Raw genomic sequence first — 14408 nt, forward strand, 5'->3', positions numbered from 1 at the left:
CTGGACCAATATAGTGTAAGAATTGCCGCAACTCTGTTGTCTTCTATCTGTCCAGCATTTCAAGAGGTCATGGTTATCTTGCAGATTGTCTTGGCATCTTTCCACTTAGTGACATTAGGTTATCTGAGATGATATTTATTTGCTGATGGGACAACTTGCACTCTCTCGGGCCTTGTTTCAAGTCTTCTTCACAACACCAAGAAACACAAGATGCATGTAGTCAAAAGAGAAGGAACTGATGCATGGTATGCCTATGTCAATTCAAAGGAGACCTTCCAACTTGATGATCGTTGTACAACATATGATGTAATCCTTCATCAGTCCTCAGCTTAAGGATATTTTCTTGAACATCAAAGACTACACGGCGTTCCCATGTTCTTCTTACAACACACCACTCACAACTATAGTATGCATTATGTCCCTTGATACTTTTCGAAAAGACCCAACCTTCAGCATCACATATGAAAGAACTTACTTTCACTGAAAAATGACATCTATCCACATCAATGCCATTGGCACATATCTCTTGAAGTTCAACTAAAAAGGCAGACAAATATTCAACCACAGGATTTGGTTTTGCTTTTCCACAAGCTGCAACAATAAATGGATCGAAGTTGTTCACACCGCATAAATTGGCCACCACTGCATATTTGATGACTTGAACAGAGGAATTCCATCAATGTTGAAGTTGAGTAAGACCAATATATTGGTTCCTTCAAAGAACTGTGGATGTTGCACTATGACCTTAGAATACCTGAATCCATCCCTAAATAGAGGTAGTCACCTCTACATTTTTCTGTGATTACAATATTCCTAGGTGTTTCAAAAGAGTGTGTGTGTCTTTAGGGAGACGGAGACCTTGCTTCCTGTGGATATCCAGACGTTCATTTAGTGATGAACGTGTGCATTTATTGTAATCAGCCCAACCAGCGAGCAGTCCCACCAAGTTATTTTCTACTTCATCCCTCAATTCATTGTGAGACTCAACAGATGTGCCAGTATCACTTCCAGGCACAAATGTTGCATGTTTTCTTCCTCAGAACTTGCACTGTCAGTATTCTCTGAGTCATTCAGAATGGGATCAGCAACCTCCTGATGTTTGTCTTCTTCCTCACTGCTACTACTAGGTAAGGCAAGGGCATCCACCTCTACATGGTACATTCTTCAACGCCTCAGAAATGTCATCTGTTGAAAATTATTCAACAATTTGACATGCTAAAAACTGGAAGTGTATCCATCAATCAATGTTAACTGCATGCAACACAAATCTTAAGTAATATATTAACACTGAAATGAACAGCAATATTATGAAAATTGCAACAGTTGTGAACATTTCAAGTCATTTCAGTGGTAAAATTGCTTAAGTTGATAATGGCAGAGCATAGTTCATATGACATACCATATGCTATATGGGCCTATAGTGGACAATCCTAGTGGAAATTTTGAAAAAGAATAGACAAATCAGTGACAGGCAATCAACCAAATCACCACGCCTGACCACACAATTACGCAAGACCTATACATTGGCACTCCACTCATTCATGATGTCTAATGGAATAGTTTCTGTCTTCTTGTAGGGATGCTGACTTGTTAATTTGCTGCTAATTATAGCTTGGCTAATGCAGTAATGGTTTGAGGATATTCTAACATGCCTGAGTAGACTTGTCTATAGACATTGACGAATCAAATAATTGAAAAGTAAGTGATAAAGTTCAAAATAAGCAGAAGAAAATAATGGCCCCAATATCGGTGCACCTGCATTATACCGGACACCTATCCGCCATGTTTGTTTGATGCCACTAATAAAGCTTCATGCGACAGCATCAATATTTGAAAAAATAATACAATAAAGCTCAAAATAAGCAGAAAGAATTACCATGTTGGATTTGTATGATTTAATATGATTAAACCTTGAAATTGAATATTAAATTAAATTTAAAAAGTACTCAATATTAGAAGTTCCATCATGGCATGCGCCAACCTTATCAGTGACATCCGTCGAAGACACATTTCAGCCAACACATTGTATTTTTTATCTACTTTGGTAATGAAACATTCCTTTATTTACAAAAGCATTTAATTCGAGCTTTTGTGTGTGGGGCAAGCCCCACCTCCCTCCCCAAACCCACTGTTTTTTAGCTATGCAGCAAAATATGGCATCTGGAAAACATGGAAACCGTTACTAAGGAATGAGCTCATGCACATCCATTACCAAAACATTTTAGAAGGTGTGCGGTATATTGCACTCAAAGCAAATCATAAACATCGTAAATTGACATAATGCAACATATTGATCGAAGATTTACTCGAAAATGCTGCACACAGAAATTCCATAATGGCTTGTGGAAACCTTGAACATCCTGGCCACAACCACTGTGTTCATTGGGTCCACGTTTCAACAACTATATTGTATTTTTCATTAACTTTACTAAACATATTTGGGGATATATGAATTTTAACTACACGTTAATAAAAGTCAGTTCATAATGTTGCGAATACCGACTGAGCTGAGCTGTACTTCATAAAGCCCTATAGGCCTAGCCTATCACCGGACAGATTGGTTGTTGTTGTTTTTTATCTGTTCATCCAATTTTTGTGCGAAAATGCAATTTTATAGATTTATGTGTTATAACTAAATAACCATCAAACTACAATTCATTTTCAAGAAAAGAATGGAAACAAAACGTGCCCAAATGTTACTTGAAACTACCTTCTCGATCATATGTCGGGCAAGTTTTTCATTTTCTGCGCAGTCGCAAATCTACTTCCTGTCTACGCTGATGCTAAATATGCAATTATCATCAACTGCAAGTATCGAGTTCAAATCCAAGTGGCAAGTTCTTTATTTTTTAGTGTTGAGTTTAACGTTATGCTTTTTTCAATTAAACATTTGCATGATATACAGGGACACCCGTTACTATTACTGATCTTGATGCACTGTAGACACAAGGAATATTTTATGCGTCCTTCGGGATGCAGTATATTTTTTTCTATGTCCATTCTCTAAATTTGTGCGTGTGCATATATATATATATATATATATATACACACGGTGTACATGTAATATATAATAAAATGATAAAGTCCACGTTAGTCCATCATCTTCTCTTTATATGTTTCAGACAGTACTTTCGCTGTCTCATGACAGCTCTTCAGTGTAACTGACAATGACATATAATATATATAATAAAATGTGACTTCATAATGTATTTACACATTCCAGCGACGACACCAAGTAATTTAACAATTGTAGGGAGACATTTGAATTAAAATATACAGTATTTGTAAAGAAACAGTGTAACATTTACGATTGAAATGAGATTCTATTACTACATTCTAGAGTTCAATTTGGGTTTCATCAATTGGATAAACATTTGTTCTTTTTCCAGTCTCAGCTGCTTGTTACTTGTATACAATTAATAAAACGGAAAAATGGTAAATTTCCCCGTTTCCGCAATCATCAATGTGTTTGCTGACACAAATACCCGTCGATATTATTTTATTATATACATATATATATATATATATATATATATATATATATATATATATATATATATACAAAAATGAGGTAAATGTTCACTCGGTGTACATGTAATATATAATAAAATAATAAACTCCACGTTAGTCCATCATCTTCTTTATATCAGTTTCAGACATAGTACTTTCACTGTCTCATGACAGCTCTTCAAAGACAGCGAAAGTACTATGTCTGAAACTGATATAAAGAAAATGATTGACTAACGTGGATTTTCCAAAAGTCAAAGGTCGAATTGAACTGATGTACATAGGTATTTTGGTTGATCAATGTCACAACCTAAAAGTAACCAATATTAAACATTGTTGTGTTCCAGCTGGGTAGGGACTACTTTCAGTGATTACAAACCAACATGGCATCGCCCTTGTCATTTAGAAATCAAGTCAGAATTAACCACAGGAGAAACTACTGGGCTAACTGCTATGATTATCCAAAGAATAGTCTCATATACTGAAAATCAGTGTCCAACTGTGACGTAGCTAAGGCATTTTACAAGTTTTAGAAACTTTGAAGATATAAACAATTTAGCGAAGATACTTGTCTAGCGGGATCAGTTACCATATCTGTGCTTGTAGACCCCTGTGGCTTGGAACCTTTTCCCAAAATGAAAACAGTTAGAATTGACCAAAATATGTCTGAATTGTTATCTTGTTTACTTTTGTCGCTGTGTGTACATCTGACTGCACTTTGTGACATTATGACAGGACAGGCAGATTCTAAACAAACGTGATGTCTCAAAGACTAGGGTTAGAGTAGCTTCCCTTTGAAAAAGTGCAGACCAGTGGATTGCTGTGAAAGGCAAGTAGAAACAATTTGTGTAGGCAGTTGTTGTTTTGGCTATTTGTAGTTACGCCACTGTATAAGAAACAGATTTCAGTTGGAACTATGTTGACTGTTGTCACTGTCCGACTGACACATCACTTACCTTCTGACGTAATATATATTGATGCGCACATTCCAGGAAAACTTGCAGTGTTTAGGTAATGTTTGTGAGAGATGGGAAGAGAACAGAATTGAAGAATGACATTATTTCATAAAGAGGTTATCACATTTGTGTGTTTGGGGATGGTAAATATCCTGATTTTTTCACGTATCCTGCATTACTCCTTAATGCATTCACTGCTTGTTCTTGACATAGAAAGAGCTGTATGAGGTCTTGCTGAAGAAAAGGTTGTTCCAATTGTTAGAGTGGCTAACCCTATCACACAGCTCCCAACTGACCACGGAAGAGGTGACATCACTGATCAGCACATTACTGGTAAAAACAGATCATCTGAAGACATCATTGGGGGACAGCTCTGCAATGGATAGGTTACTTTAGAATTAAGCTAAAATATCTAGTAAAATCATCTTATCCTGCATAACTCCTTAATGCATCTTTATCAGACGGCATACCTCCTTTGACTCCAACCAATTAGCAACAATGATGGCCAGCACTGATCAGCACATTATAGCTGTCACCTAGAGAACAGTCACATGTTTGAGAACTCTGCTTAATCTATTTGAATCCTTTGCTGATTTTATCAACCCTATTATTACATTGTGATTGTTATTCTGCTTACAGTTTGTCTCTTCATATATTTCATATGATTTCTGCCATAGCATTATTATTAAATGCCTGGTGGTGGTGTTTGCCGTTCCAATTAGCCATTTTGAATTCATTGCGTGGTCACGTTTGTTCATGTCATGCATTCTGTATTCTTTATATTGCTTGGTTTCCTTAATTCATTGTCTTACCCTTACATATTACCGTTATTAAAGAGGTGGTTATTTGCAGTTTCTAGCTCCTCCAGCCGCGCGAGACAGAGACAGCACCTCCTATGGATCTTGGTGGTACCTCTACAGTCCGTTCTTTCTCGTCACACGGCTCTGCCTCTCCTGGTTCAACATCCAGACACAGTGGAAGCAAGACATCCCATTCAAGATGCTGCTCTCTTGTCTGGTGCTCTAGAAACTACCATTCCGACTCATCTGTATGTAGACTCCCACCTCGGCTTCAAGCAGGTCCCTGACTGGCTAGCGAATTGCCTGGCGACTGTCACTCCTTCACAGGGTCCAGAGATGGATAAACATCCAACATCCGTCCATCCTGATCTGATGATCAAAGACAGGATATCAGCTTATGACAAAAACTTAGCCAAGCTTTCACTTACCGCCTCCTTCAAAGCACCCAAGTACAGGAACCATCTGTGTCATGGATACTAGACTGGCATACATCGAGACGAAAATTGATTGCTCCATCAAGTCTCTTTCTATAATGGCATCCACCTCTTCAATGGCCAAGTCTCTGCCACCCACTCCAGTGTCTCCACGGCTAGAGACAAGACTGCCTTCAAGGCCTTTCGTGGCAGTAGCCGTGGCAAGGGGAAGTCTACTGGAACCTACCAGCCGCGCTGTGACCATTCCCATAGAGGGAATGGTGACACAAGAATAAGTGATGATACGACGGATGCCAACGACTCGAATGTCCCATCCCTAGTTCCAATTGTCGAGACACCTGTAGCTTGGAGAATAAGACTCTACTAGCAGAATTGGACCCATAAGTTATCAACATCCTGCGCCACCAGTTTCAACTCACACTGAGAGATGACCCGCCACTGACATCGTCACCATAGCAGATACCTGCCCCCCAACACAACAGCAGCTCCTTCTTTCCAACATCCGCATGCTGCTGGCCAATATTCCTCGTCCCCCATGAAGGATTCGGACTCAGGGATGTGGTCTTCATCAGTGGCACATCAACAACCTAGAAATAGAGGCTCTCATCCTGGCTCTCTCTCACTGAAAACAGGCGCTTCAGCACTCAGATCACCATATCCACAGACAACATCACCGTCATCGGTGCCTCTGCAATTAGAGGACAACCCACTCCTCCTCCCTGTTCTGACGTTCTGGTTCTTCCAACTAGTTGATCAACTGGAGCTCCATTTGTCAACACCTCGGCTACGCCAACATCGACCTATTTGCCACCAGCCAGAACTTTCAGGTCGAGACCTTCATATCTCCAGTGCTGGATCCACAAGCCTGGGCAGTCGATGCCTTCATTGTCCCCTGGGAAGAACTAATAGTGTACGCTTTTCCACCACCAGTGATCCTTCCCAGGGTAGTTCTAAAGATTAGGTTGACAAAGAGCCTCGCTGTGACTTTAATAGCGCCTGCGAGAGGCTGGTTTGTGGATCTCAATGAGACGTCAGCCATCTTCATGCCTGGTCCATCTACAAAGAGCCCTAAGCACCAAGGGTTACTCGTCAGGGACGGCAAAAGCAATCACCTTGGCCGACAGACCTTACACCAGGGGCCTTTATGATGACATGTGGTGTTCCTTCGAGAGTTTCTATAATTCTTGACAGAATTTCTACTATTTCTGTGCCTTTGTCTGTGGGTCAGCACCATCAAGACCTACCTTGTGGCCCTTAACTCTGTCTTGGCAGTTCCGGAAGATAGAAAGAAAACCAAGATTCCGGCACTCCCAGCAACAGTCTTCCTCTTGGCTCTGGCAACAGCAGCATGATTGAGTGAACTGCATGCTCTGGATATCACCCATGTTAGTTTTGAGTGTGGAGCGCATAGGAAGCCATTCATCTTGGGCTGTGAAGGGACTTCATAGCCAAGAATCAACTCCAAGGACAGACAGATAGATCCTTCACCATCCTGTGCCTATCTTCAATACTTGGGGTTAAAGATGAACAGGAACTTCTACTGTGTCCAGTACTACTATTTGTGCACTGCGATGCTTCATTCGACACTCAAAGATTGGTTGAGGACAACAATGCCACCTTTTCATCCCAGTATCTACGACATTGTAGGTGGAAGTCAGCCGCAAAACGATCACAATATGGCTTCACGCCATCATTCTTCAGGTCTATGGGGACTGGGACTGGACCCTCATTGAGCCAACAACCCGCATGAGATCTGGGTGGTCACCTGTACCATAATGCTTCACAGCAAATGTTCCATCCATGCCATTATGGAAGGCTGCTTCCAGTGGACACAGTCTTCACCCGCCACTTCTCGCAAGATGTTGCCTTAGAAGACGTCTAAGGTGGCCACAGCTTTGGCACTTTTGTGGTTGCCGAACAGGTCAGTGCCCCAGCATGTCTGGAACCAACCTTTCGACCTCTCCCAGACACCCCAGACTAGAAGGTTACATGCTGCACGCATTGGTTCTAGACTTTAGCTTTGCTTAATTTTTATTACTGCAATTATATTTGGACATCACGCATACCTCACTCTCTCGTCTCCTACCGACAGGAAAGGTTACTCAGTGCCAGACATCGCTGTTGCTGATTGGTTAGAGTCTATAGAATGTTTATTGAAGATCACATCTGAAGGTATGCTGTCTGATAAAGATGCATTAAGGAGTTATGCAGGATAAGTTAAAATATCTAGTGAAATCTGGATATTTTTTATATTTGTATACTTATCCTGCATTACTTTGTCTAAAGTGGCCCACCTGTTGCAGAGTTGCCCTCCCATGATGTCATCAGATGATCTGTTTTTACCAGTAATGTGCGGATCAGTGATGTCACCTCTTCCGTGGTCACATGGGAGCTGTGTTAGCCACTCAACAAGGTGGAACAACTTCTTCTTCAGCAAGACCTCACACAGCGCTTTCTCTGTCAAGAACAAGCAGTGAATGCATTAAGGAGTACTGCAGGTTAAGTATACAAATATAAAAAACATCTGTATTGCCAAGGCTTGTTAAATACAATGTTTATTCCTAATACAGCATATTTACCATCCCTAAACACACCCACATGATAACATCTATATACCGATGATGTGTTGTAATCTCAGTGTTTGGTATTAATCTATGCCGATGATATGATGTAGTCTCCATGTTTGATATTAATTTATGCCGATGATATGTTATTGTTTCCATGTTTGATATTAATCTTTGCTGATGATATGTTATTCTCTCCGTGTTTGATATTAATCTATGCCGATGATGAGTTGTAGTCTTCGTGTTTGATATTAATCTATGCCGATGATGTGTTGTAGTCTCAGTGGTTGATATTGATCTATGCCGATGATGTGTTGTAGTCTCAGTGGTTGATATTGATCTATGCAGATGATGTGTTCTAGTCTCTGTGGTTGATATTAGTCTATGCCGATGATGTGTTCTAGTCTCAGTGGTTGATATTAATCTATGCTGATGATATGTTGTTGTCTCAGGGGTTGATATTAATCTATGCCGAAGATGTGTTGTAGACTCAGTGGTTGATATTAATCTATGCTGATGATGTGTTGTTGTCTCAGTGGTTGATATTAATCTATGCCGATGATGTGTTGTAGTCTTCGTGTTTGATATTAATCTATGCCGATGATGTGTTGTAGGCAAGTTTTCCTTTCCTGCGATTGTGAATGGTTTGTCTGATCTCCTTCATGATGATGATCCAAACATCCGGGCAGTGGCTGCCATAGCTCTTGCCAAAGCAGGTGAGTGATAGCATGAGTAAGAGTGGATCTGCCTCCTGACACTAATCTGGACGAGTGTTGAAACTATACATTATGACTGAATTTGGCTAGTTAAATGTGGGACTTTTATTACCTGAATCTTACTTCACCACTTTAGGCTTGAAATGATTTGTTCTATTGAAGTAGTTGCAAGGAATGTCTATGACGACTCTCAAGAAGTCTTCATATTTACACACTTCTAATACTTGTGAGTTACATGTCAGTTACATCTCAACTGACTATTGTTGTAAAAAAACATGCAATGTATAGATTACAATGTCAGAAGTTCTATGTAAGCTGAAACTTGGCAAGTATGATCCCAGTTATAGTGTCACTGAAACATGCTCACAGAGTTATGATCTGATTTTAAACATGGCTGCCCCAGTGTCCCATGGAACTTGTCATTTTGCTCTTTCTTCAGACATTTCTGTATCATCACTGTAACGTGTTGATTCCCAAGTTAAAACATGTTTTAAGGGGCATAGAATGGATATAACTCGTAATAGCCACTGGGGGTGCTCCGATTGAGCCCAGAAATTCCAGCCTAGTTCAGCAGGGGTGGAAACTGAACTTTTATTGTCAGTTATCTCCTTTGCCTCGGGAAGATGACAGCTTCTAAAGTCTGTTGGTCCTGATGGCAGCCTGACAGTCTGGCATTTTTTATATTTCAAAGTTAAAGTTTCAGTTAAATTCAGTGTATTCATGATCAGATCGTTTTGTATGTGTACCTAAATAATTTTTGCCAGGGCTGCATCAATACGATTCCCATTTGGACATTTTGTACCCAGCTCTCAAGACCTATATATATAAGGGGTGCCCAGATAGGGCCAGGTAATAGGGCATCAGGTACCTGGTTAGTAAATGTGGGCTCATCCAAGACCTACATGTTTTCATTCTGACCCATCTAAGGCCTTGGCCATTCACATGTGTTAGATATCTAGTTTTGCAGCATTTTGGACATCTTCCCTGAAAGCTTCTTCAGTGAAGCTGAAAATATCAATGATGATCCCATCAATTGTGGCCACAGACATATCATCTAATTTAAAACATGGTTATTTTAGCAACCTATAGACTTTGTCATATTATTTCCTCAGCTATTTATGTATGTAACATTGACAAATTTGATATGCAATAAGTATGTTGGATAAAAAATAATAAAACTGTTTTAGAGAATCAAGGTTTCTTTACCCCAGACCTAAGGCTTATCATTATGATAAATTCATGTTTTGTTGGAATCTAGTGGATAGAGCATATGCCAGGAGAGCAGAAGGTCGGTAGTTTGATCCTCGGCCATGTCATAAAAAAGATGTACTTGTTGTTACCCTGCCTGGCACTCAGCATTAAAGGGATAAAGCAAGGTCTGTTAGCTCGGAGTCAGTATACGACGTGGTATCTCAGTGGTCTAGAACTATGAAACCAGCATCGGTCTGGACTAGTACAAACATGTACACACATGTACCTGCTCGTCGTTGTGTAAGTGCAATAATCTTAAACACAATGTTAAACCCCATTTCACCTCACATATTTTACTAGTCTCATCTACCCTTCTGTTGTGACCTTTATGAAATTATTGGAGAGAATTTTAGATGACCTACTGAGCCTTAAATTGTGGCTCCACCTTGTTTGTATTAGTGTCGTGGCTTTAATGAATATCGGGTGTTGATTGTTATGTTCTGAGGCTCACATAAAGGAAATTGTGTATTTGTAATATATCTGTTGGTTGTGGACAATACATGATGTCACAGAGGTATGTACACAAAAGCTGGAGTCAATGGAAGAAAGTGTTTCGGTATGACTACTCGGTAAAATAAACAGAGGTCTGTGACATTTGGACAAACTTGAGGAACATGCATTCGCAGTGAATAAGTTCAATCGAAAAATAGTATCTCGAAAATAGCAGGCCCGTGGTGTAACTTCAAGATATCCGGACACTGGAAATAATGAGGCATGAACATCCAGACAGATCAACTAACAGTATTACAGACACTTTGCAATACGATTGCAAACACGATAAATTAAGAAGACAAGACCTGTATGTGAGGACAAATTGAAATGAATTTTCACCGGCAATGAACAATAAGAACTGTAACAAGTTATGACAGTGTAGGATTGATATAATGTCTACATGTACATACACCTTCTTAGGCAATGCAGCTATCAGTGATGATGACATCATAGCAGCTGTGGAGAACTTTTTGAATAGCCAAGAGAAGGTTAAAATCTCTCCGACATTGTTGGCAAAAGTGTTTCAATGTGGAAGAGGATTATTATGAAAAATATATCATTATAATGTTTTTAGATCAAGTCTTTCTATGTGAATCTCAGAACATACCTATCACCCCTCATATGTATATATCGAAAGTTGAGTGTCGTGGTCTTAAGTTTGCCTCATATTGCTTTTGTTGATGTGTCAGGCAAACAGAGGCGAGAAACAGTTGATAAGCTGATCAGCATTATGGAGGACGAGGATCGACTGGTGAGGGAAAGTGCATGCCTGTCTCTTGGATACCTCAAGTCCCAGAGAGCTGTCTCCTACATTGTAGACAGATGGTAGGTATACACAATCAGCCTCATATAAACAGCTGATATTTCTTCCAGATGATCAGCAAAATCTGCTATAACCTTGGACCATCACATAAATCAATCAAGTGTACAACATTGCAATGGCAGCCATATTAATAGAACAGCCTTTCCTGCATTTATTGTTTATGAAATTCATTGTGTAGAAGTATTTGGTATACCTTTACAACATGTGTTAAATATGTTTATGATTGATATTATATTGTTTTGAATCCCATATGGATTCAGGTTTAAAATAGGTCTTTCATCACCCCCATGCTGGTTGTAAGAGGTGACTTCATGGATTGGGTGGTCAGGTACCTTGTCACATAATAGCAATCTCTGTTTTGTCTGATCTTCATTCATTTATATTCAACTGTCATATGACTGGAATATTGCTAAGTGGGGTATTAAACAGCAAACCAAAGGTTTTTTAGGTAAAATTTTACTTTTGAATTTGCTGTGTCCTTTGACCTTTACATGCCTCTTTTTAGGTTACCTGACTAAAAGTCAAGTGAGCTTATGTTGTGGCTGGTTCTCCTCAGAAAGCACTGGACCTATGAAGCTGAAGCTGAAATTTCACATGCTCATTCCCCCGTGAAGATCGGGGGTAGAGTAGGTCTTCAGCAACCCATGCTTGTCATAAGAGGTGACTAACGGGATAGGGGGGTCAGACTCGCTGACATGGTTTATGCATGTCATCGTATCCCAGTTGCGTGGATTGATGCTCATGATGTCAGTCACTGGATTGTCTGGTCCAGAGTCGATTATTTACAGACTGCCATCATATGGTGAGAATTTTGCTGAGTGCAGTGTTAAACAAACGAACAAACAAACAAACAAACATGTTTATTCCCACCAATGATGACACCCCAATTGTTCAAGAGGTTTGAATCTGTTCTCCCACAGCAGCCATATTGAAAAACCTATTTATGACCATTAGTGGGCCATTTGTTTGCAAAGTGTAATAACATGTTGTGTTTGTTCAGTTGTTTGTGGGAACCAAGAGACGCTTTATTTTTCTTTGTGATATTTTACATTTTGACCTTCACTGACCTTTGCACTTCAACCATACTGCAAACTGAAACTCCTTAAAGGGGCATCTGCAGTAGGAACTACCGCACTCTAGTGGGCGCAGCTTATACGAGTGATCTGACAGGTCAATATGCATCATGATAACACATGAATTTATTTGGTTAATGTGTAAATGGGTGACGTCATGTGAACACCCACCCACATGGGACGTTTGACAACAAGGATGTAAGTTTTAATGGGAATAAATATCCATCAAACAATTCCAAGTCTTTTCACCAAACATGTAGGTTTTGTTATGTCGTCTTCACATCTTCATAAAATGATACCTGGGAATGTCCACAATTTATCCAACACAGTTCAACACACAAATTATAGTTCTGAGCTATTCCCTGGACGAGAATGAAATACGTTTGTCGTGATGAATAAGAGCAGTGATATTGAACAAAAAAACATGATATGTGTCACGGCACCAATCATAATCCTGTAGTGTACTGTATATCTGCATTTTATGAATAGCATTTCTCACCATATATACATCTTCCCGAGGCAAGGGAGTTAACTTACTATAAAAGTCCAGTTTCCAACCTTGCCGAACTAGGCTGGTATTATGGAGTTACATTTTGTCTGGACTAACGAGTCTATGCATAGTCCAATCAAAATCGCGAACCGAAATTGAAATCTGCTTCGTAAACTGTCATTAAGATTTCGGTCGATTGCAGGATTTACAAAGCATGTGAACCGCCAACTCGTTGTCAACAGATATTTTCTAAATCTTTTCAAGTTTAATAAAGGTGCTCACATGATTTGATGCACTTCGCGGTGTAAGACCCGTTTTATCACAATATTGATCTTGATTGTCGATCAGATCGTCTTGTCTGGGCGCCGCCTTTTTGTTTGAAACAAATGCAAGTGATGTGAGAGGTGGAATCTGATTGGTCCATAGGAGAGGCATAGAAGGGACATAACTCATAACAGCTACTGGTGGCGCTACAATCGATCCCAGGAATTCCAGCCTAGTTCGGCAAGGGTGGAAACTGGACTTTTAAAGTCAATTAACTCTCTTGACTCGGGAAGATGCATATATACGGCAATCGTTGATTTCAACAGTGTTTTTCTTCATCTTGCCTTCATCTGGAATCTGGATGACATCCATCTTGTAAAAAACCATGGTAATGGTCAAAAATATTTTTTTTAGATGATGAAAGTAGTTTCTTGTCTTTTCTGTGACATGTTTTCATTGCCTAGAAGCAATGTGTTTTGGCAAAGTCACACTTGTCCAAAAGCCCTTCATGCCGAAGTAACTCGATCCGTGAAACTTGGCGGGTCCCAGTGACCCAGATTCTCTGTTGATTGGCATGCCAAGTGTTATTTGCATAAGGCCATCCATATTTTTTGTATGTGTTTCTCCCCTTGAGCCTCAACTAACTAGAGAGTGGGCGGCTGAAAGAAAATATATTACTAAAATAATGTCTATCAATAATTGTGTAAGTTATTTTATGACATTTAAAAAAAGGTTTAAACACTTGGTACTAGAATCTAGTCTATCAATTAATTTACAATGTAGATCAATTTGCTTTGCTTCAGAAACAAATATTTAATAAACAACTGAAGAAAGATAAAGTTGACATGGTTCTTTTATGATGGTGCACAGCGTCATCACAAGATTCCTTCCAAATACCCACCATGTGATCAGGGTCACGACCTTGGGATGAATTAATAACTTAATTTGCATTTTTAGAAAAGAAATGTTATTGTGAATACTATTATTAAAAAACATCCTGTACATGGTACTTTTTGATTGCACTGCAAATTTCATTTT

At 39.5% G+C, this 14408-nt stretch overlaps 1 protein-coding gene across 1 annotated transcript in view; it reads left to right on the plus strand.

Moving 5' to 3' along the window:
• The window catches only part of LOC139456419 (uncharacterized), a 48111-nt gene that overhangs the window by 31168 nt on the left and 2535 nt on the right, over positions 1-14408 (plus strand). Inside the window, exons 7-8 of the mRNA XM_071238119.1 lie at positions 8876-8977; positions 11410-11545. Coding sequence (XP_071094220.1) covers positions 8876-8977; positions 11410-11545 — 238 coding nt within the window. The remainder of the gene's footprint in view (positions 1-8875; positions 8978-11409; positions 11546-14408) is intronic.

The sequence above is a fragment of the Haliotis cracherodii genome, unplaced genomic scaffold, assembly GCF_022045235.1.
Source record: "Haliotis cracherodii isolate W230 unplaced genomic scaffold, xgHalCrac1.p SCAF_11, whole genome shotgun sequence".
In the NCBI taxonomy this organism is placed as follows: domain Eukaryota; kingdom Metazoa; phylum Mollusca; class Gastropoda; order Lepetellida; family Haliotidae; genus Haliotis; species Haliotis cracherodii.